Source organism: Podarcis erhardii (genome assembly GCF_964252035.2).
Source record: "Podarcis erhardii genome assembly, chromosome: 1".
In the NCBI taxonomy this organism is placed as follows: Eukaryota; Metazoa; Chordata; class Lepidosauria; order Squamata; family Lacertidae; genus Podarcis; species Podarcis erhardii.
Genome location: NC_138497.1, coordinates 123,445,626 through 123,469,896, shown reverse-complemented (window position 1 = coordinate 123,469,896; position 24,271 = coordinate 123,445,626). Strand labels below are relative to the sequence as shown.

The 24,271-nt window shown below is 42.9% G+C and overlaps 1 protein-coding gene across 1 annotated transcript in view; it reads right to left on the bottom strand.

The window, feature by feature from the left end:
* Positions 1-24,271, bottom strand: part of DNAH7 (dynein axonemal heavy chain 7) — a 147,073-nt gene that overhangs the window by 53,314 nt on the left and 69,488 nt on the right. Inside the window, exons 31-43 of the mRNA XM_081849027.1 lie at positions 24,014-24,196; positions 21,259-21,435; positions 19,793-19,924; positions 18,275-18,499; positions 16,988-17,185; positions 13,504-13,659; positions 12,605-12,773; positions 9,867-9,993; positions 8,968-9,187; positions 7,148-8,020; positions 4,260-4,489; positions 2,098-2,428; positions 968-1,314 (exon numbers count right to left, since the gene is read on the bottom strand). Of these exons, the coding sequence (XP_081705153.1) occupies positions 968-1,314; positions 2,098-2,428; positions 4,260-4,489; positions 7,148-8,020; positions 8,968-9,187; positions 9,867-9,993; positions 12,605-12,773; positions 13,504-13,659; positions 16,988-17,185; positions 18,275-18,499; positions 19,793-19,924; positions 21,259-21,435; positions 24,014-24,196 (3,368 nt within the window). The remainder of the gene's footprint in view (positions 1-967; positions 1,315-2,097; positions 2,429-4,259; positions 4,490-7,147; positions 8,021-8,967; positions 9,188-9,866; positions 9,994-12,604; positions 12,774-13,503; positions 13,660-16,987; positions 17,186-18,274; positions 18,500-19,792; positions 19,925-21,258; positions 21,436-24,013; positions 24,197-24,271) is intronic.

The window sequence follows — 24,271 nt, the reverse complement described above, 5'->3', positions numbered from 1 at the left end:
GATAAATATGCTTCAGGTTGAGCACTTTCGGGCTGCGCTCCGCGGCGACCCAGAAGTAACAGAGCACGTTACTTCCGGGTTTCGCTGCTCGCGCATGCGCAGACGGTCAAAATGACGTCACGAGCATGCACGAAAGCGGCAAAACGCGACCTGCACACGCGCAGATGCGCTGTCGCGTCTTACGTTCTGTTTGGGATGCGAATGGGGCTCCGGAACAGATCCCGTTTGCATCCCGTGGTATCACTGTAATAATACAGTCATACCTTGGAAGTTGAACGGAATCTGTTCCAGAAGTCCATCCGTTCGGAAACCAAAGCATGGCTTCTGATTGGCTTCAGGAAGCCAATCGGAAGCCGCGGAAGCCCTATCAGACATCAGGCTTACAAAAGTAAGTCCGCAAACTGGAACACCCACTTCCAGGTTTGCGGCATTCAGGAGCCAAAACGTTTGAGAACTAAGCTGTTAGAAAACCAAGGTACGACTGTAATAATAATAATAATAATAATAATAATAATAATAATAATAATAGGGTGGCAGTTTGCTCTTGAAACTTTCTATGCCTTGGTGTAGAAGAAGCAAAAAAAAAAAGAAATATCTAGCAAGACAAAATCCTTCATTCATATCTAAACAGGCCATGCAAAGCTCTCTTACAATGATGACTTTAATATGGGCCCTGAAGTTCTTCCAAACTGCCTTTAACTGATATTTTAGTGCTGTGTATCTTAAAGTTTTATGCCGTGCTTTGATATCCTCTCAAGACCACCACAAAACACACTGCTTTAACTGCTGCTGTTGTAATATTTGTAGATGCTTCCGTGTTTTATAGATTGTGGTTTTATGGGTTTGCGACAAGTTATTGGGTTTTATGTTATTAAATATGCTGTGAGGAAGGCGCCTTGGGAGGGGTAAGGTGGAAAGGCGACCTCTCAAAGCTGAAATGAATGACTGCTCTTAAAGAAGGACTTACTTATCGTAGGAATCCATGGCAATTACCCATTTGCAAAGGCCTTCTGCGGCCGTGGAAGCATTACGAATCTTCTCCGGCACAAACTCAGGATTGGTGATATACTGTTTTCTAATGATGCTCATGTACGCTGGAGGGATGTTGTCCTTGTCGTACTCATGAAGCGACTGCAAAAATCTCATGTCCCCCAAGAGTTTCTTAGCAGGACCCCAGAAATCTTCTATCTTTTTCCCTGTACCTGTGGGATCCGGAATTTTATCTGCCTTGATGCCTTTCAAGATGCAAATTGTTTCCATGACAAGCTTCACGCCAGCGGGAGGACTCTTCATCGACTTCACAACAGTGATATCCTTAAAATAAATAATAGTTCTTCTGTCTCTAGAGTTCAAGCATTCTGCTAGATATCATCTCAATATACGCATATCAGTGTGTTAGCATCAGAAATCTTGCACCATCAGAATGCACCATCAATTTCAAACCTCACATTCCAGCCTCCCCAGGTTATATTCTTATTCCTACTTTACCTCACTACCATCTACATCAGGGGTCAGCAACCCTTTTCAGCCGTGGTGGGCAAGACTATATATTTTTTTGGGGGGGGGGGAATGAACGAATTCCTATGCCCCACAAATAACCCAGAGATGCATTTTAAATAAAAGTAGAATACACACACACACACATACATATATATATATATATATACACATACATACATACACACACATACACACACACACACACACACACACACACACACATACAGTGGTGCCTCGCAAGACGAAATTAATCCGTTCCGTGAGGCTCTTCGTATAGCGGTTTTTTCGTCTTGCGAAGCAAGCCCATTGACAGCTTAGCGGATTGGCGCTATTAGCGGTTTAGCGGCTTTTAGCGGATCCGCTGATAAGCGGCTTAGCAGCTTAGGAAAAGGGGGGGGGAGGGGAAAAAACCCACAGGAACTCGCAAGACATTTCGTCTTGCGAAGCAAGCCCATAGGGAAATTCGTTTTGCGAAGCGCCTCCAAAACGGAAAACCCTTTCGTCTAGCGGGTTTTCCGTCTTGCGAGGCGTTCGTCTTGCGGGGCACCACTGTATATATATACACACACACACCTTTATATAGCCTGAAGGCCATACCTGAGCAGTCAAAGTGTCAAGAGCAGCCAGGGCGCTTTCCAGGATTGGCAAGGCTTCGGCCAAATCAGCATCGCACTCATCCTTGATCGCTTTGGCAGCCATGGCTTGCTCGTTAGCCACAATTTCGTCGGCCTTCACTATTTTCTCCGTCTTGGCAACTTCCAGGGACTCCTTCTCAATCACAAGCATCATCTCGTCCACCTGCTTGCTGGCTACCCTCAGCTGCGGCTGCAGGGCTTCCAGCTCCACCTGCATCGTGGCCACCTGGGCTGCCGCCGAGTCCAGTTTCTGCAAGCCAACCTCGTACCTTTTCTTCATTTTCATCACCTGCCTGGAAGCAATTTGAGAGACGTTCATATGGGCAACACACATTGCAAGTGTCGTCAAGTTAATCCAAAAGCAGCCCCTTTTACTAAACGCACGTCTGATTCCATTTCCCCTTACAGTAACCAGCTATCAATCTTCTTGAGTTTTTAAAGCCTGACTCAGTTTCATAACCTTATTAACTCAAATATCTATTTATTTCACATATTTTAAGATTACATTCCAAGGTAGCCAGCAACCTACTTTTAGATAAATATTACTTTAACTGTTTTTTAAACTCACTTTCCCCTGACAAGGCCACAAATCCTGGCCCAATTTGAGGTACTGGTGTTTACCTATACAGTGGTACCTCGCGTTAAGTACTTAATTTGTTCCAGAGGTCCGTTCTTAACCTGAAACTATGCTTAACCTGAAGCACCACTTTAGCTAATGGGGCCTCCCGCTGCGCCACTGGAGCCCGATTTCTGTTCTTATCCTGAAGCAAAGTTCTTAACCTGAAGCACTATTTCTGGGTTAGCGGAGTGTGTAACCTGAAGCGTATGTAACTTGAAGCGTATATAACCCGAGGTACCACTGTAAAACCATTCCTAGCCTAGGATTAAAGTACAGTAATTCAGAGACAGACTCTCCCTGTTTTAACCTCTGCGTTGCCTACATTTTGGCAGATTGAGCCCTGGGCTCTGTGTATCTTCACTTTTTCAAGTCCTAGAGAACCTCCCTAGGAGTCAGGAAATGTAAGTCTTTCAAATGCAGATGGGGCACAGCATGACATTTCAACTGCTCATTTTGGCAGGCTTTGTAGGCTGCTTTGAGCACTGGGAAAGCCAGTGCAAGCTAAATAAATGAATGGGTGGTCAAGTGCACAAATAAATACAAACATCTTACAACAAACTCAATTATATAAAAAAATTAAAAGCGAAAAAAAGGTTTCTAGCAGCTCAGAAAAGCAGACACTATCTTGCAAAGAGACGAAAGTCACCAGCTACAATATTTTTATTAGCCTGATATCAATACAGGTCTATGCTCATCATCTGGGAAGCATCAACACTTTAAGACAGGCATAGGCAAACTCGGCCCTCCAGATGTTTTGAGACTACAATTCCCATCATCCCTGACCACTGGTCCTGCTAGCTAGAGATGATGGGAGTTGTAGTCCGAAAGCATCTGGAGGGCTGAGTTTCCCTATGCCTACCTTAAGAGAAGAAAGAAAAGGGTTAAAACTCTTAGGTTTGTTTGTTTGTTTATTAATTACAAAAACTTCTTTGCCTGGTCATCTACAGGAAATTCTTACTCATGAAGGACGACCAAGCGAGAAAAAATGCACCCCTGGTCTAACACCCTACATACCAACAATAACAACAACAACAACAATATTTATACCCTGCCCATCTGGCTGGGTTTCCCCAGCCACTCTGGGCGGCTCCCAGCAGAATTTTTAAAAACAAGATAAAACATCAAACATTTAAAACTTCTCTAAACAGGGCTGCCTTCAGAAGTCTTCTAAAAGTCAGACAGATGTTTATTTCCTTAACATCTGATAGGAGGCGTTCCACAGGGTGGGCGCCACTACCGAGAAGGCCCTCTGCTTGGTTCCCTGTAACCTCACTTCTCGCAGTGAGGGAACCGCCAGAAGGCCCTCAGCGCTGGACCTCAGGGTCTGGGCTGAACGATGAGGGTGGAGACGCTATACGTTGTATGTCCAAGTAGGGAATAATGAGAACAACCCCCCTTTTGTGCATGCTATACTCAATCTGTTATATGGGGCTGGAAGTGCAGGCTGGGAGCCGGGAAATGCAAGGCTATTTCTCATATCAATTTTTTATATTAATAATACTTACGCCCTATTCTTTTCCAACAGAGATTTGAATGTGGAAATCAACTCCAGGTATGAAGTAGGTGTTACATAGTTGTGTCTCTGGAGTTCGTTAAAGAATGATTCAGACAAATTAATGGTAGTAGTATGAAATTTTTGACACATATCGATGCAGCCATCTCGGGTTTCCTCTGACATTTCGATATCTTCTAGGGAGCGAGTGGCAACAGCCTGCAACGCGTCTGAAGGCCACGACTAAATTTAAGGAAGAGGAGCAAATAATTTACTCTTATCATGGAAATAAGATATTGCATAAATAATGCTTCCGCTGAAGTATTTTGTTAGCCCAAAAATGGAAATCGAGCGAGGTCCCAACTAAGGATGAATGAAAACTTAAATTGATGGAATATGCGCAGCATGCAGACTTAACATATAAAATAAGAAAACAAGACGAATGTACGTTTAAAGAAGATTGGAAAATGTTTATTAAATATATGGGGGGGGGGGGAATTGTGTACACCTGAAAACCCTGGCAGCATTAAGATAAATTCAACAGTGTAAACAAGTTTTGATGGCTATATTATTGGTTTGGTTTATGTAAAATGTGCCGGGATTTATGATATGCAAAATGAACCATGGAAAGAGAAGAAGGGAAGTCATTGATATCTTAAGGATGTAAAATGAGTATTTAAAATTGTAAAACAGAAAACTCAATAAAAATTATATACAAGAGAGAGAGAGAGAGAGAGAGAGGTTCCTCAGTCTCGCACTAGACAAGACTAGGCAAAGCCTGGTATTTTGAATACGAGGACAGGGACTAGCAGTTTAATCAGTAGCTTGATAGCATATATATATATATATGCGCTTCCTGGTCATATGTACTAAACTGGGATGAAACATGACACACTAAGTTCCTATGACAGTATTGACAATATGCCCTCAAGTAGTCATAGCTGAAAGTATTCTACAGGGATTCTGTTACATATACTGGAGGGACAGTCCAACACAATATTAGTCACACTTAAACCTATAAAAATTAATAAGTTTAAGGATCAAGGTAATCATAATGTCGGTGTTGTGTCTCTGGAGCCCCAAGCCCCTTTTTCTTTCTCAGAAACAACTGCGGAGGGGCCTGAATTGATTGGGGCCATGACACAGAGAGAGGGGTTTCTAGCCCTCAACTTTTGCACCATGGCCCTAATCCAAATCACACATGCACATACACACCCCAAAAACTATTAGCCACAAGCTAAAGCCAGAATATATGTTTTCCCTTCTGAAAAGGAGAAGTTGGCGGATGTCCCATACCAAGATAGGCTGTGCCCATGCTCGCAGGATATTGAATGTATGGAACACAGTTTATTGCATTGCAATCTGCAAGAAGAAGAAGAAGAGGAGGAAGAGTTTGGACTTGATACCCCGCCTTTCACTCCCCTTAAGGAGTCTCAAAGCGGCTAACAATCTCCTTTTCCTTCCTCCCCCACAACAAACACTCTGTGAGGTGAATGAGGCTGAGAGACTTCAGAGAAGTGTGACTAGCCCAAGGTCACCCAGCAGCTGCATATGGAGGAGCGGGGAAGCGAACCCGGTTCACCAGATTACGAGTCCACCGCTCTTAACCACTACACCACGCTGCCTCTAAACAGCTTAGACAGCATCTGATCAATCCAGTACTAACAGAACAACCTGGAATTGTCGACTTTTTTCATGTCAAGGTACTCCTTGAGGGTATGTTGTAGCAAAATTCCTCTCAGAGACAGTATAAGTCAGAAATCAGTATGTACAGGCTAAAGCTTCTCTGTTGGCTAGCAAGGCTGATTCTACACCTTAATAACTGTTGATTATTATTTATTGTTGTTGTACTGTGTGTTTTGGGTCTATAGACCGCAATAAAGCTGTGTGTGTATTGGCCACAAGCAAGGAAGCCTACAGGCTTAAGGGGTTAAGTATCACATGGTACTACAAAAATAAGAAGGCACCATCTTCCATTTGCCACATGCAGCACTGTTTCAATTCTGCTGCAGTTCATCTTCCACTAAAAACTATTCTCAGTGGAAGGGTTATATTAAGCAATATGTTTGAATGTTGAATGTGTAAATGTATGTCTAGAGAAATTGGATAAAACAGAAACCATTAGATGTACTGCTGGGTAAATGTTTAATGGTTGTTGTATTTGTTTAAAAACAATTAAGAATGGTTTTGGTTTTTTAACTGCATTATTCTTCCCACTGTCTGCTATAGCTAAATTCCATGACCTACAAAATTCACATTATTAATTCCACCATGTACAGAATTTTTGTTAATTGCATTGTCAGTACATTCTTCCACCCAATTCATTTTGTTTTTTGACAAATTAATAATAATAAATAAATAAACCTAAAAAAATGTGCACCCCACACCCCTGAGACCATTCTATTGTAACTATCCAACCTTCCAAAATTTCAACACCTCTTGCAATGGTTTGACCCCTTTTCATTTTAACAATACAAATTCTACAAATACAAATTCATTTCAATGTAGAGAGAATGCAATGTAAATGGGTGGTCTCTGTGTGTGTTGAGGACAGCTATGTATTGCTTGCAGGCTGAAAGCAACGGCAACAGTAAATTCTGATCATAGTTATTGGAATGATGCCCATTCCATATATGGGGACAAATAAGCAAACATCCAGATTTCCACTCCCATTTCTGTTTTCATAGGAAATCTCCAACATCCGTATGTTCAGAATGCATCCAGGGGACTACAGGTTTGCCTATTCCTCCATCTAAAAATGACTGCACATAGCAAACTATCACATCAAGCAGAATTCCAGGATCTAACATTGTCAAGTTAAATAGAAACGTTACTGCTTCTCACGATGTACTCATGATGAAGCTTGCATCACAGAATGTGCATATTCCAAAAGGCCCCTACCTGAAACCAATCAATAGTGCAGCAGTTAACAAGCGCCGGGAACTTTCTAAGACGATTACGGAATGCATCTCCAATGGGACTCATGGCCAAGACAACATGCAACTGGTCTCGGCAGCGGTCAATGAACATGTTGAAAAGGGCGATGGGGCTGCCGTCCGTCTGCTTCGTTCTGTCACGCTGGCGGTCTATCTGACGCATCTTTTCACAAATTTCCTGCTTCTCGTCGACCGCAAAGAGGTTTGGTACCTCTCCGGCATTCAGCAAGTTGTTGATGTCTTCCAAGAACGACTCCCTTTTTATCTGGCTATCGGTGAAGAGGAAAACCCCTTGCATCTCTCCTTCGGTAGATCTCCTGAGGATGACTTTCAGGTCCTCATGCCATTCATTGGTCCCATAACTCTTGGATATTTCAACCTGGAAAGGCGTGTAGTCTGACATATATGCAGCCAAACGGGTCAGGGACTGGCGCCCACTTCCTCCGACACCAACCAGAAGCGCGTGGCTACGAGGCTGCTTTAGAATACGGGAAATTCTGCAAACATGTTCTATGGCAAATCGGAATAAGACCAGCTGCATGGGTTTCTTGCTCATTTGGTTGTATTCGTCCAAATGGCCCTCTACGACCACCCTCAAATGGTCCACATCCAAGACCTCTCTGTAGTTTGTGTCATCCCTTTTAGGATCATGGAAATCGCAGAACATCAGGCTTCGCAAATCATCTTCGCTCACCAAACCATCGCCATCGAAGTCCAATCTCTCGAAAAGTTCATCAAACTCTTCTTCGAATTGGCTTTTCATTACTTGTTGGATGCAGCCAATGAGCCAGGATCGATCCGCTTTATCTACTAAGCGATCGTAATACACCCGAAGGACCTGCACGACAAATGGCAATATGGTTGTTCTAATGGTGGCAATTCCAGTCACAAACATGAAAATGGAATGGGAATTCCCTTAGGTACAATATGTACCGGTAATTAGAATTAATATTGTAAAGGAGTGTAGGAAGAACTTAACACTAGGGCTTAAGTGAATACTATGTTTCATATGGTAAAAAAAAAAATTCATTTTTCTATCAACGAAACATTTACTGGTTGGCAGGGTGGGAGCAATAATTAAGATCTACACATTAAAAGTTCCACAGGGGAAATGCAAGTTCAGTTAACTTCAAACCAGTAAATAAACTCTTCATTTATACTTTATGCACTTGTCATTTATTTAGCAAAAGCCAGAAATTAATCTTTGTATTACACTCAAAGGTGGAATAGAGCAGTACTGAAATATAGATACACAAGTTTTATCAAATACAAAAAAAAAGGGTTTATCTTCTGAGATTTTCACCCCATTCATCCTAAAGGGCTGAGGTGGGTAACTATTTAAAGCAATGTCACCCACTTGAAAATACAGTTAGATGCCCCCACCTCTCTTTTGACTTGCTTGAAAGCTAATATATAAAAAAAGAAATCTTCTGAAAGCAGCTCAGGCTTGACTCCATTATGCCTTTTGTGTATCTTGTAGAGAGCAACAACGTATGGATTTAACAAAATTTTTAATACTAAGTAACTGAAAGAACAGCCATGTTCTAAATCAGGCTTCTTCAACCTCGGCCCTCCAGATGTTTTGAGACTACAATTCACAGCATCCCTGACCACTGTTCCTGCTAGCTAGGGATCATGGGAGTTGTAGGCCAAAAACATCTGGAGGGCTGAGGTTGAGGAAGCCTGTTCCAAATCAAACAATTTAACTGCCTCCCAAGAAAATACTTTTTCATCATATCAAGACAAAAGCCTTCAGTTATTGACTAATGACAACAAAAAGTTTACCTCATGAACCCAAAGGCGTTTTATTGTCCCTGTAGATGCTGTCGTTTCAGGTCTCGACAGGCAAACACCTTGGATGACACGAGAGAAATCACGCAGGTTGAACAAATAGTGTGATTTGGTTGGAGTCGGGAGCAGATTCTCCATAGCCTCTTTATATACTGTCATGGTGCCGTTTACAATCTGTGCTGTCAGCTCAACATACTCTGGAGGGAAGCTATAACTGTTGGTTTAAATGTAAAACGCAAGAAATAAAATGACTCGTACAATGCTACCGAGCAAAACATAAACTTTAATGCACTTTCCTGCACTTGCTAAACTCCTTGGGCTGCCAATCAAGGATGGCTATAACAGCCGTACATATAAGTCGGAGGTTTCTAAAGATATAAGCGGTAGTGAAGCTGTTTGCCAGGGGGAACCACCAGGAGCCATTAAGGAATTATTAAGAAGGGAGAGGAAGTCCTGCTCTTACCACTAATTGTCAGGAGATAATGGTGGAGGGACGCGGGTGGCGCTATGGTCTAAACCACTGAGCCTAGGGCTTGCTGAACAAAAGGTCAGCGGTTCAAATCCCCGCAACCGAGTGAGCTCCCGTTGCTCGGTCCCAGCTCCTGCCAACCTAGCAGTTCAAAAGCACACCAAAAAGTGCAAGTAGATTAATAGGTACTGCTCCGGCGGGAATGTAAATGGCATTTCCGTGCGCTGCTCTGGTTTCGCCAGAAGTGGCTTAGTCATGCTGGCCACATCACCCAGAAAAACTGTCTGTGGAGCGGACAAACGCCGGCTCCCTCGGCCTGTAAAGCGAGATGAGCGCCGCAACCCCAGAGTCGTTCGCGACTGGACTTAACAGTCAGGGGTCCCTTTACCTTTGCCGTTTAATGGTGGAAGCAAACTTCACTTACCATATACTGAGGTGCCAATCAACTATTCTGGAGAAAATTGTATACATTGACGCATCATCAAACTCATTGATGGTAACTGTATTAAAATGTCGCAAATACCGAGGAGTAATTGGGTTTCGACCTCCACCTGCAAAAAGAAAGCACAATCATAATAAAAAAAAGGAACTACAATGAACTGCAAATTCAACAATGGAAACGCTTTTAGTAGCCAATTTGGACCAGCTTCTGCTAACTATTACAGTAAGTGAAAAGCAGGTTTTCATCAAGGACAAACTCTATGACCCAGATGCATATTCCATTTTATTTGCAAGTAGGGAGAATGTTGAAGGACACGGGTGGCGCTGTGGGTTAAACCACAGAGCCTAGGGCTTGCCGATCGGAAGGTCAGCAGTTCGAATCCCTGCAACGGGTTGAGCACCTGTTATTTGGTCCCTGCTCCTGCCAACCTAGCAGTTCGAAAACATGAAGTGCAAGTAGATAAATAGGTACCACTCCGGCAGGAAGGTAAACGGCGTTTCTGTACGCTGCTCTGGTTCGCCAGAAGCGGCTTAGTCATGTTGGCCACATGACCCAGAAGCTGTACGCCGGCTCCCTCAGCCAATAAAGCAAGATGAGCACCACAACCCCAGAGTCGGTCACGACTGGACCTAATGGTCAGGGGTCCCTTTACCTTTACCTTTTATGTCTGGATTACCAATGTTTTATGGATGGTATTTAATGATTTTATTGTCTAATTTTGTCAGTAAAGGCTAAATGAATGAGTAAAGGATGAGTTGAGGCGGGTCGGGGCTGCTGATTCTTCTAGATCTGTCAGCAGCCTTCGACATGGTCGATCACGAACTCCTGGACCACCGCCTTGCCGACGTGGGGATCCAGGGCACAGTCCTTCAATGGCTGCGCTCGTTTCTCTCTGGTCGGGGACAGAGGGTGGCGCTCGGGGGGGAATTGTCATCGCGCCACTCCTTGGTGTGTGGAGTGCCTCAGGGTGCGATTCTCTCCCCGATGCTTTTTAACATCTTTATGCGCCCCCTCGCCCAGCTTGTCCGGAGTTTTGGGCTGGGTTGCCATCAGTATGCCGATGACACCCAACTCTATCTGTTGATGGATGGCCATCCTGACTCGGCCCCCGATACACTGGCGAGATGTCTGGAAGCTGTGGCTGGATGGTTACGTGGGAGCCGGTTGAAGTTAAATCCTTCGAAGACAGAGGTCCTCTGGCTGGGGCGGGATGATAAGGGATTGAGGGGGCAACTCCCATCTCTTGCGGGGGTGCAATTAGTGCCAGCACCGTCCGTTAAGAGTTTGGGTGTAATCTTCGATACCTCCCTCTCTATGGAGGCGCAGATTACAGCTATAACAAAGGCGGCATTTTTCATCTCCGCCAAGCTAAGCAGTTGGCCCCTTATCTCTCTCGCCCTGACCTAGCCACTGTGATCCATGCGACGGTCACCTCCAGACTGGATTATTGTAACTCGCTCTACGTGGGGCTGCCCTTAAGACTGACCCAGAAACTCCAGCGGGTGCAGAATGCCGCAGCGAGACTCCTTATGGGGTCTTCGCTGCGAGATCACATTCAACCGGTACTATACCAGCTGCACTGGCTCCCGGTGGAGTACAGGATCAGGTTTAAGGTGCTGGTTTTAACCTTTAAAGCCCTATACGGCCTAGGACCCTTGTACCTACGGGACCGCCTCTCCTGGTATGCCCCACAGAGAAACCTACGGTCTGCAAATAATAACATCCTCAAGGTCCCAGGCCTCAGAGAGGTTAGGCTGGCCTCAACTAGAGCCAGGGCCTTCTCGGCTGCGGCTCCAATCTGGTGGAACGCTCTGTCACAAGAGACTAGGGCCCTGCGGGACCTGACATCCTTCCGCAGGGCCTGCAAGACAGAGTTGTTCCACCAGGCCTTTGGTCAGGGCGCAGCCTGACTCCCTCCTCTGGCAACCTGCTTAGAATCTTGCTTAATTAGTTGCCATTAATTTGATTTTAATTGATTTTTATAATGTAATATTTTTAGAATGTGTGAATATCTGATGGTTTGATTGTTGATTGTTGTTAGCCGCCCTGAGCCCGGCTTCGGCTGGGGAGGGCGGGATATAAATAAAATTTATTATTATTATTATTATTATTATTGAAAAGGATGTTCAAAGTAACTTTTATTAAAAAAAAACCCCAAAGCTTTTCTTTTGGGAATTATAGGGACCTAACTACCTAAATTGTATACAAATTCATTTATGTATGCTGCTACAGCAGCAAGAATTTACTCGCCCAAAAATGGAAAGAATAAGTCCCAGTAAAGGAAGAATGGATACAAAAACTTATGGAATATGCAGAAATGGCGAAACTTACCAAAAGAATAAGAAATCAAGTTAACAAACTTTTTGTAAAAGAATAGAAATGGCTTATTGAATATTTGCAGATAAATTGTAAACAGATAAAAACATTAGAAGGATTGTTGTAATAACCTGCAGTTTTATAAGAGTATATATTTACAGTAGATAATTAAATGAGGAAGTTAAATGATTTTGGATACGCAGAAGATATTAAAAAATAAATTTAAGGAACCACAGAAAGAGGGGGAAGGAAGTCAAATTTCAAATTTTGAAATGTTAAATTGAGTGCAAATCTAATGAAATGTATAAATTTGAAAAGTATAAATAAAAAACGATTTTAAAAAAAGAACTGTGTTCCAAAAGCACCAAAAGAAAAGCTTTCAAAATAAATTCAAAAGGTCATACCTGGTGGCCCCATTGCACACATGATCTGAATATCCACCAGTTTAATCACAGAGCAGTCCTTCAGGTCATACCAGTTCCAATGATCTAACCACTGACGAAGTAACTCTACAGGAGGCTGAGCCCCATAAACTTCTCTTGCTGGCATATTGACATCATCCACAAATACGATCTGTAAATAAAAAAACTATTTTTCAACACTTATTCTGTACATTGCACAAATGCCTATGCACACAGAGAGTGAAGTTCTTACTATTATTATTATTATTATTATTATTATTATTATTATTATTAAAAATGTGCTTCTGAGCTAGAGATGGGCTAATCTGTCAATTTCAGATTCTCATATTTACAATTTTGCATTCAGTTCTCCATAGTTCCAGACCAGTCTGCAACTAAAAAAATTAGTCCTCATGAAAATTCAAAAGCATTCTAATGCAAATTTCTATATGCACATATTGCCTAATATGCACATTTTTGCAAAGCAATTTCCCCTAATACAATACATTTTGTTTATTTTATTTTCACTAACATATGCATTTTATGCACATTCTAATCCAGTGTGTGCATTTGGGCACACACATGGCTTGGCTGGCTAACTGCAGTGCAAAATTCAAAGAAGTGGGACTTTTGAATCATGGCTGTGTTTCAGGTCACATATTGTTTGGGGAAGTGTGAATTAGGAACATTATTAAATTGTCCAGATTAAATTGTCCGGCAGGCCGGATTAGGCCCACGAAATGGACTTTGGACATGCCTGCTGTATACAAACACTTTTGCCCTCCCTGACTGATACATTATGTGCTCATTTTTGTCTTCAGGTATCTGTAGCTGGGTGCAAAAAATATGACATGAACGTTGTGACAAGTCTGTAGTCTTGTTTTGCTTTTTTTAAAAGTTACCATCCTCTTTCCAAGAGGGGGACCAAAGACTCCTTTTCTCCTTTTATCCAGCTTTGACATAATGATGTTCTGAGTCTGAGCTGCTGTAGTCTGCGCTGAGAAGTTAATGAGCAATGGTTTGTAGATATCCTTATGTAAGCGGTTTAAGAGAAAATCCTATAAAAATAGTTGAAACGGAGGGAGAGAGAGAGAGAATGGGTCACATGAGCATATACATCTGACAGCTTATATAGCCTACTAGCAAAAAGGCACACACACCCCGCCTTGTATTTATTGCCAGTCGTCTAAATGCAATAAGCTTTTCCACGTCAAGCTCATGAGCAATTCTGCTTATAAAATGATGAGACAATAATGAATCCACGGTCGTTAACATTCACAGTGCCTTAATGAGGTTCCTGCAGAAATAAACCAGGGTGATTCAAAATTTTAGGACCCATGGTTTTAAAGAAAACGAGGTGATGCATCACTGATACTCCCCATACCGAAATGAATGGGGAAGTTAAACTACCAAATGCCTGAGCTAACCAAGGCCCATTCTATCCCCAGCAAACTTCTCAAGATAGGGCAGGGGAAATAACTTTGCATTTTGCCTGTACCATAAATTCCACTTTTCAAAATGTTGTTATGCCATTTCAAGAGCACCGGAGAAGATCTTCTGTTTCTCAAACAAGAAGTACCTTCCTAGGTGTACAAACCAAACCATCACTGAAGGAGTCTATGAGACCTCAGGGGCAGAGTGGCAAGTTATGCATCGTCAGAAACAAGATTTTATTGCCTCATGGCAGAAGACAAGGATAAACACACTGTCTATTTTAAGCGATGCTGGTACATCATGGACATATCTGCTATGATACAGTTCTTCTGGTCTTAAAACTAAACTTTATAAAGATCCACGTTTGCAGAGAGATCCACGAACACTTTACCGTGCTTGGCTTACCATGCTATACCATATTGTAGGGATGCAGGTGGCACTGTGGTCTAAACCACTGAGCCTCTTGGGCTTGCCGATTGGAAGGTCGGCATTTCGAATATCTGTGATGGGGTGAGCTCCCGTTGCTCTGTCCCAGCTCCTGCCAACCTAGCAGTTTGAAAGCACGCCAGCACAAGTAGATAAATAGGCACCACTGCGGTGGAAGGTAAATGGCTTTTCCGTGCGCTCTGGCACTCGTCACGGTGTCCTGTTGCACCAGAAGCGGTTTAGTCATGCTGGCCACATGACCCAGATAACTGTCTGTGGACAAACAGCAGCTCCCTTGGCCTGAAAGTGGAGGTGGGTGCCGCACCCCATAGTCAAATTCGACTAGACTTGACCGTCCAGGGCTCCTTTAACTTATACGATGTAACATCCACCAGGATGATAAAACCTCACACCTGTCAAATGCTGATTCCAGCCTTGGCTTTATACCTGCCAGTGCATGTACACACATTTCTTAGAGAAAGGGAGGGTGGCTAAGTTATGCTTCAGGCCCTTTGGTCAAACTTGGACTGTTTCTAACTACCCAGTGCAGCTGGTATGCTAACCCTGAACAGAATCCAGACACAGGGGGTGGGCTTCTCAAGACCTGGCTTAAGCATTTAGTACACTTTCACCCATTTTTCTAAATCTCTCTCTCTCTCTCACACACACACACACACAGAGAGAGAGAGAGAGAGAGAGAGAGATATCATTCTCCAGCTAAACACATCAGCATTGCTTTGTTGCCTTCCCTTAACTTTGGGTCCCACGTTACTAATATTTTATCAGTGCAATAAATCAAAGTCGCGTTAAAGAGTAATTAAATAAAAGCCAATTACAGCCCTTTATTGCAAAAATAATTTTCCAGTTTAGTTACTCCGTGTTAACCAGAATAAATTTCTAAGTATCAGAATCAGCAAAATGACTGTGGGAGGCCACTTGCTACTTTTCACCGAAGAGCAAATCTAATTATGCATAACATTAATGCAAGAATTAATTGCATTAATAAAAATTCATTTACAGGGAAGGCAGGCACACAAAGAGAAATAACTTACAGGAAGACAAACACCGAGGGTTTTTTTTATAGGCTTTTTGACTGAGATTATATCAATTGTTCTTCTAAATAAGGAGTTCATAATTTTGGTCACTTATGTGGGTAATGGAGGGGAACTCAAAGTGGCTTTATAGAATGCCAAAACAACCATTTAACAGATGTGCTAATATTTATATTTCTCAAGATAACTCATAATACCATGAAGAGACCTCTTTTGACATTCAGGCAAAGGAATATTGATCTAAAGTAAAGAGTAAACCGAATATGCATTTTGATAGCTCCAAGTTAAACCTAAGGTCATTCCCAATCTTCACAACAACCCAAGTCTCCTTTCCCTTGCAGCTTCTTATCACCACCACTCCTTGTCCACCAGACTCCTCCTTAAGGCACATATTTTCACCCCAGTTTTCCCTTCTTTTGTTTCCTCATCTTCCCTCCCTAATCTGTATTGCCTCTGATTAGACTGCAAGTCTTTGGGCCATTTTATTTTTCATAGGGACACAGGTGTCAGGGACGTGGCTCAACCGAGCGCAGGGGAAGAGTCAGACTCAGAAATTGAGACAAGTGAGAGAGAGGCCAACTCTGCAGACGAAAGCTGGCTGACAGAGCCAGGAAGGGGGAGCTCGACCCTCCTTCACAAAGAAGTTAAAGACACGATAGCTCTCAAGAAGGGGAAGAGTTAGGAGGCAGTCAGAGGGTTGCTAGCCAACCAGCAGAGAGGCAGAAGACAGCGTGTCTAGTGGAAGTGGGAAGGGGCAGTCCAAATTCTCAGTCCCTGTTCTCGGAGACAGGACAAGGCCAGAGTGCAGCAGAAGGGCAAGAGGAGAAGGGCGGGAATCTGGCATCCTTCCTGCTGTGAGAGGGGTGGAGATTCAGACTGACCAACTCCTTCAAGGAGTGCAGGCCAGAAGCCGCGCTCTGGATGTGTTTTGTAAATAAAAGTACCATAAAACTGCTGGGTAGTCCTTAATTCTTATTGAGTGCTTGCTTACCTGCCTGAGATCATTACAACAGGAAGCTGCTGTGCACAGAGTCAGACCACTGGGGCATCTTTCTCAGTACATTGACCAGCAGTGGTTCTCCATGGATTTCAGGCACCGTTATCTCCCAGTCCTACTTGGAGATGCCAGGGAATGCCCCTGGGATCTGCTGTGGGCAAGGCAGATCCCCTACGACTGGCTCCCCTTCATTTTTGTGCACCCAGAATTTTTGAGCTCCAAGTAAAGGAATAAGCATCAAAGCTGAGGAATGGAACAGTTAGGATGCCTGCTCAAAACGTCTTCTGCAGCTACCGCTGACATTGTCTCCTTACTCTGCTAAGGTTAGAGGGAATGAGAGAAAGCCACGCCCAATCTCGAGAACGAAGATAAAGTTTGGTGGTAAGAAGCACAGGGTCCAGTTTTCATTAATTGCCAAACAGTGGGGATTCTCCTTGCAGAGAGAAAAAATCAACGTACATTTCAAGACATACTTACTATGATATATACGCTCTTGCCAGTTCCTGTTGGCCCGACAAATATGAATGGCTTTTGATGTGTTGTCAGCATTTCCATTAACGAAAAGTATCGGATGGTGTCCAGAGTGGGGACAATTATTTCGTTGAACAGCATGTCTTTCGGTATAGGCGGAGCTGTCTCAAGTGCCTCCACCCAAGGCTCCCACCTTCCTGCGCCCTGTTTCAAAACATAACACAATCAGAAAGAATAGGAGAAAGATCTCATGGACACATTTCACCCTGTGCTAGTGAGATCGTGCCACATCCCTTGCTGTATCAGGAACTGCTTTGTGCTCAACCAGTGGCGTAGCGTGGGGGGTGCAGGGGGGGCCGGCCGCACCGGGCGCAACATCTGGGGGTTAGGGTTAGGGGGCACAAATCCACGGGTTAGGGGGCGCAAATTACTTGCCTTGCCCCGGGTGCTGACAACCCACGCTACGCCACTGTGCTCAACTGTGTGCTTCTGCATCTCTGAATCAAGAACTTGGTCAGGGCTGATCACCCATCAGCCACATGGGGAAACACACCTGAATTTCTGCCACTCTTTCTTTGAGTGGCTGGGGCGGGAAGAGAAAGATTCAGGCCCTCTTCCCTCCCAAACAGGCAGCTAGCTTCAGTGGAAGTATGTACATCTCAAGATTGGATTACAGATCAATTTATCATGGAAAGCTAAACCACGCCCATCATTAAAGGTCCATACATTGTTCTGAATATAAATATGAAACTGGGCATTTACTCTGCTTTTTGTCATATTGGGGTGGACTGAAAAATGCTAGCTATCATTAACTACTTTCTGAAAGGTAAAGTAAAGGGACCCCTGACCATTAGGTCCAGTCATGACAGACTCTGGGGTTGTGGTGCTCATCTCGTTTTATTGGCCAAGGGAGCCGGTGTACAGCTTCTGGGTCATGTGGCCAGCATGACTAAGCCGCTTTTGGCGAACCAGAGCAGCACACAGAAACGCCGTTTACCTTCCCGCTGGAGTGGTACCTATTTATCTACTTGCACTTTGACATGCTTTCGAACTGCTAGGTTGGCAGGAGCAGGGACCGAGCAACAGGAGCTCACTTGGTCACAGAGATTCGAACCGCCAACCTTCTGATCGGCAAGTCCTAGGCTCCGTGGTTTAACCCACAGCACCACCCGCATCTGAAAGGAGTGTTCCATAATTCAACCAAGAATACTGATCTAACGTAGAGGTGATACTGGAAATGAATTTACCAATTAAACTCCAGGAAAAACCTCTATTGAAAACAAACACACTCACATCTTTGACAAAGCGGTACTCATAAATTGTTCCATCTTCTGGATAGGGGACAGTCAGTATTTTTGCGCGCATGTGCTCAAGACCACTCAGCAATTTATATTTCTCTCTCGTTTCGTCACTCATTGGCCCTTCCAGCAATTCCCGCACGATCTTGTCAAATTTCAGCCGGTCGCTCTCCTTACAGCTGGCTCCGACAGACCAGGTGAGAGAAAACACAAAAATGCTCTAGTGCAAAAAGAAGGGGGGAAGGTGTATTAATTAATTAACAATGAAACCCTATGCATGTTTACTCAGACGTAAGGCCCACTGTGTCTAATGGGGCCTACTCCTTGGCTCCAATGAGGCTTATTACAATAAACAAGAGAGCAAAGAAGCACAGCCTAAAATGATAAATTTTTTTACTAAAGTGCAGGATTGAAAATGGCCTCAGCCCAGTATACCTGAAGGAGCATCTCCACCCCCATCGTTCAGACACTGAGCTCCTCCTCCGAGGGTCTTCTGTTGGTTCCCTCAGTGTGGGAAGTGAAGTTACAGGGAACCAGGCAGAGGGCCTTCTCGGTAGTGGCGCCCGCCCTGTGGAACACCCTCCCTTCAGATGTCAAGGAGATAAAGAACTACATAACTTTTAGAAGACATCCGAAGGCAGCCCTGTATCGGGAAGTTTTTTAATGTTTGATATTTTATTATGTTTTATATACGCTGTAAGCCGCCCAGAGTGACTGGGGAAATCCAGCCAGATGGACGGAGTATAAATAATGATATTATTATTATTATTATTATTATTATTATTATTATTATTATTATTCCTCTTAATGAGGGTGAAAGAGGAGCGAACAAAATATGGTCTGAAGCTCAACATCAAAAAAACTAAGATCATGGCCACTGGTCCCATCACCTCCTGGCAAATAGAAGGGGAAGAAATGGAGGCAGTGAGAGATTTTACTTTCTTGGGTTCCATGATCACTGCAGATGGTGACAGCAGCCATGAAATTAAAAGACGCCTGCTTCTTGGGAGAAAAGCAATGACAAACCTAGACAGCATCTTAAAAAGCAGAGACATCACCTTGCCAACAAAGCTCCGTATAGTTAAAACTGTGGTTTTCCCAGTAGTTATGAATGGAAGTGAGAGCTGGACCATAAAGAAGGCTGATTTCAAAAGAACCAAGTTACCACGGTTTGGTAACACTTCCCAAAGCGGGGAGGGCTTTGGGAAGGTGGTGAGAGGGTTCTTGGAACAGTCAGAGAATCACACCTTCTTGCCCTAAGCCGGGCAGAAGCTTCCTGGGCTTTGGGGAAGGAGGTGCCAGGGGAACACTTAGGGGACTAACCTAGCCCCCTTGTTCATTGACTACAAGCCACTGTAATGCTCCCCTAAGTGATCTAAGTATGTTAATGGAATAGAACAGTCCATCGATTGTAATGTGTCAGGTTTGCACCAACGCTCTGATTTGATAAAGATCCATGGAGGCTAACTCAAACCAAATCTCTGATTCAATGCATTAACAAGATCCTGCCCACCTCAAGCCAAGAAAATATTTCACGGTCCGTAACAGTCTTAAGTTTCGCTTCATTTTGAAACTCATCCATGAGGCAGTCCATTAGATTCATCAACGATCGAACCAAGTTGGTATCTGATGTAGGAGACAGTTCCTAGGAGAAGCAAAGGCATGTTCTCCATAGTACATGAACTTAATTTAAAATGAGCCTGTTCCATCAGCCTTACCATCAAAATTAAACAACGCCTAACTCTAAGCATTAAGGGATGCGGGTGGCGCTGTGGGTTAAACCACGGAGCCTAGGACTTGCCGATCAGAAGGTCGGCAGTTCGAATCCCCGCGACGGGGTGAGCTCCCATTGCTCGGTCCCTGCTCCTGCCAACCTAGCAGTTTGAAAGCACATCAAAGTGCAAGTAGATAAATAGGTACCGCTCCAGCGGGAAGGTAAATGGTGTTTCCGTGTGCTGCTCTGGTTGCCAGAAGTGGCTTAGTCATGCTGGCCACATGACCCGGAAGCTGTACGGCGGCTCCCTCGGCCTGTAAAGCGAGATGAGCGCCGCAACCCCAGAGTCGGCTACGACTGGACCTAATGGTCAGGGGTCCCTTTACCTTTACCTAATTCTAAGCATTATGGGCACAAGAGATCAAAAAACAAAGCACTGTGTTATCCTTAAGACAAAATAAAATATAACCTCCAAACAAAAATAAAATAGTGAAATGCAAGCAATTTGTTATCCTCAGTCCTACTTCTTTAGATTTTTCTCTTATTGCATAGGGTATGAAATAGGATTGATAATAATAATAACTGCAATGCCAGCAACCGAATTGACTGAACTAAAGACCAATCTAATGCCACTGAAATGTTGACTGTGAATGCCAACACAAGAATATGGACTGCAACTTTATACATATTTACTCAGAAGTAAGAACAATTGATTAAGATGGGACCGAAGCTGAAAACTTTCCCCAGAATGCACGCTTTTATCGTAAAGTGCACACTTATGCATGCATCCTTTAAACAAAATACTTATTTTTGTGCACTGTATCGTGAAATTCTATCCAATGTACAATCTGACTGGGAGTTGTGTTCCAGTCTACAAGGTTCAGGAACACGGGATTGAGGGTTTACCCACCCTTCCTCTTGTTCCACTGCTTTCCCCCAAGGAAAACTGCTCTTTAATGGTCAAACAGAGCAAAGGGCAATTCAGGTTTTCTCCAGATTGACGTTTGCTCCGATTTAGCACCAAAGAGCAGGATTTTCCTGGGAAAAGAGAGTGGCAAGGGGGAAACCACAGGACAAGCCCTGTCTCAGCCCGCTGCAAAGAATGCACCAAACAATTCGCTCCCTCCCTTGGTTCTACACCTAAATATCCACATTTTGTAAGGGGGGGGGGGAGCTCTTATGACCACGATTAAAGCATTCATGCTTCTGTACTGACACACTCCAGAAAGGCAATTTCCATTTCATTAAATCCATGCTTAGCTCACCTTTGTACACTTTCTAATAAACTCAACAGAAAGCGGGACTATCCTGTCAAACAAGCCTGTTATAAACTCTTTATGTAGAGGTGTGACGGTGGGAGGCATCAGATGTAGCCAGGATAGCATCACGGGTCTCCAACCTAGCATTTGTGGCTCCATGTAGACCATGCCACATCTGGAAACCTGCAAAAGGAGGATACCTTTACAGATCTTAAGGCTATAGATAACCTAACCTAACCTAACCTAACCTAACCAAATGTTTACATTTTCATTAAACTTGTGAAAGCTGCCTCAGATAGTCTAGGTCTGACAGAACAAAATACCGTATTTTTTGCTCTATAAGACTCACTTTTTCCCTCCTAAAAAGTATGTGGAAATGTGTGTGCGTCTTATGGGGCGAATGCAGGCTGCGCAGCTATCCCAGAAGCCAGAACAGCAAGAGGGATTGCTGCTTTCACTGTGCAGTGCTCCCTCTTGCTGTTCTGGCTTCTGAGATTCAGAATATTTTTTTTCTTGTTTTCCTCCTCCAAAAACTAGGTGCGTCTTGTGGTCTGGTGCGTCTTATAGAGCGAAAAATACGGTAATTGTTGACAGTTATATAAATCACAAGTTGACGTTTTCCATGCCAACAATTTCAGATTTATCTAGTAGCAGTAACGCAAGTTCTAGTGTGTGTAAATCATAGTTTTCATTTTTTAAAACTTCCTTTATTAAAGAAAGGAGGAGAGAGAGAGAGGGAACCGACTCCTGAAAACAAAAATAATTTTCAATTAAAAAACTGCAATTAAGAAAAGGCTTCATTCGTTGTTCACTAATCCATTATACAAAATCATGGTTGTAGATGCCAACTTTAAAAAAAATAAAAAATTCAAACGACAGGTTATAGGAAGACCGGCATTGCAACAAACAAAAATATATCTTTCCAAAAGTGGCAATCAAAATGGACAGGGGACTGGGGTAGAAACTACTTAAAAGAATGAAATCTAACAAGAACTTGGCATGCCGATTCCAGACACATTCGCTCACAAATGTCCCATTGATTTCAAGGGCATTAACTTCCACAAAAAAGCATTTAGGAATTGTTTTTTTAAAAACAATACACTGAGAAAGTTTGCTATTGGCAGACTAATTGGATAATGATTGTGTTAGTTATCAAAGACCTGCACAAGCTGCCAGTTTGCTACCAGGCCAAGTTCAACATGTTCCTATTGATATATGCAGCCCTTAACAACTTGGGACCGGTTTACTTACCCCATAGGTTCCTCTTTAACCTGAGAAACTTGCACTTACGGGTCCCATAGAGTATTCCTTTAGCTTTTGTGAGGAGTTATTATTTTAGCACAGCAGCAGCACCTGTGTTTTGGAGCTCCTGATTAATGACATTATTTTACACACCTGCTGAAAACCTTTCTGTTTCAGCAGGCTTTTCCAAATACAGTGGTACCTTGGTTCTCAAACAACTTGGAACCCAAACACTGCAAATCTGGAAGTAAGTGTTCTAGTTTGCAAACCTTTTTCAGAAGCCAGACATGCTCTGTTTTGAGTGTTATACTTCTGATTTAAGGTCTGTCTGTTTTTGCTATTTATTTTGCGTTTTTGTTTTTGCAGCTCTTTTTTGTTTTGTTTTTGTGACTGTGTGGAACCCAGATCAGCAACTGATTGGTTGATTGTGTGACTGCGGTACATTGATTATTGCTTTCATTTTATGGATCAATGGTCTCGTTAGATAGGAAAATCCATGTTAAATTGCTGTTTTAGGGGTTGCTTTCAAAAGTCTGGAATGGATTAATCCATTTTGCATTACTTCCTATGGGAAAGTGTGCCTTGGTTTTGGAACGCTTTGGTTTTGGAATGGACTTCCGGAACGGATTAAGTTGGAGAACCAAGGTACACTGTACAAGATTTGGTCACATCTCTTTTTCCATTTGTTATTGCGTTTCGTTGTGGTTTATTTATTTCTAACGTTTTAGATATAATTGTTTTTAAATTGTCCTGTGAAAAGGCAAAGGGGTTTTGGGAAATGATATATAATGAATTGAAAAGGGTGTTTAAACTGATAATTCCTTTTTAAAAAAAAACCTGAAGCCTTTTTTTGCTAGGAATAAGGGGGACAGGTGTCTTGAAAAAGCTGACGAATTTATGCGACAACAGCAGCTAGAACTTTATATGACATAAATTGAAAGAAGAAGAAATTCCAACAAAGGAGGAATGGCCTATGAAACTGACAGATTATGCTGAAATGGTGAAATAAACTGCCAAACTAATAGGACATAATGACAAAGTGTTTAAGGAGGAATCGAAACCACTAATGGATTATCTATCAATTTATCACCAATATATGAAGTCGCAGGCAAGATTTGAAATATAAGCAGTGGGTTACTGAAAGATCTAACAATAACAGGGTTTAGATAAAAAAAAAGGGTCATAAAACTGCTAAGACAAAAAGGGGTAAAAAACAAACACCAGAAACGGAGGGGTGGGAAGTCAAGAATTTTGTGCTGGAAAAAGAATTATATATGCCGATAAATATTTTGGAATATTTTTGGAGATTGAATAAAAATGATATAAAAATAATAACTGTCCTTAAATGTTTCAGTATGCTTTTATTTTATTTTTAGTGTTTTGCTGTTTTTATTGCAGGTGAATTTGCCAGTGTAGATCAGGAAGTAAAGAAATGAGAAAGTTTTTTTCCCCCCACTGCTGTGGGATGGTCACAACCCTAATGTCATTGAAAAGCAACCTTCCGACTGCGCCAACTTACAGTAGCAGGAGAAGCAACTTCCAGGTCCATTGGTTCAAAAATAAGGCTCATCTGTTGCGACATCTGAATGATCTCACCACTCATCAGACACAGTTTCTTGTTATCATCCAGCACCGTATTCATATTCTCAATCCACACGGCATCCACAGGCCCATCAAAAATTAGCCACTTCCTGTCAGGTGTCTGGGGGGAGGGAACAAAGTTTTAGTACAAATAATGTTAAGAATTGGTAAGGTGAGCAAAAAGACCTTCTTAGAA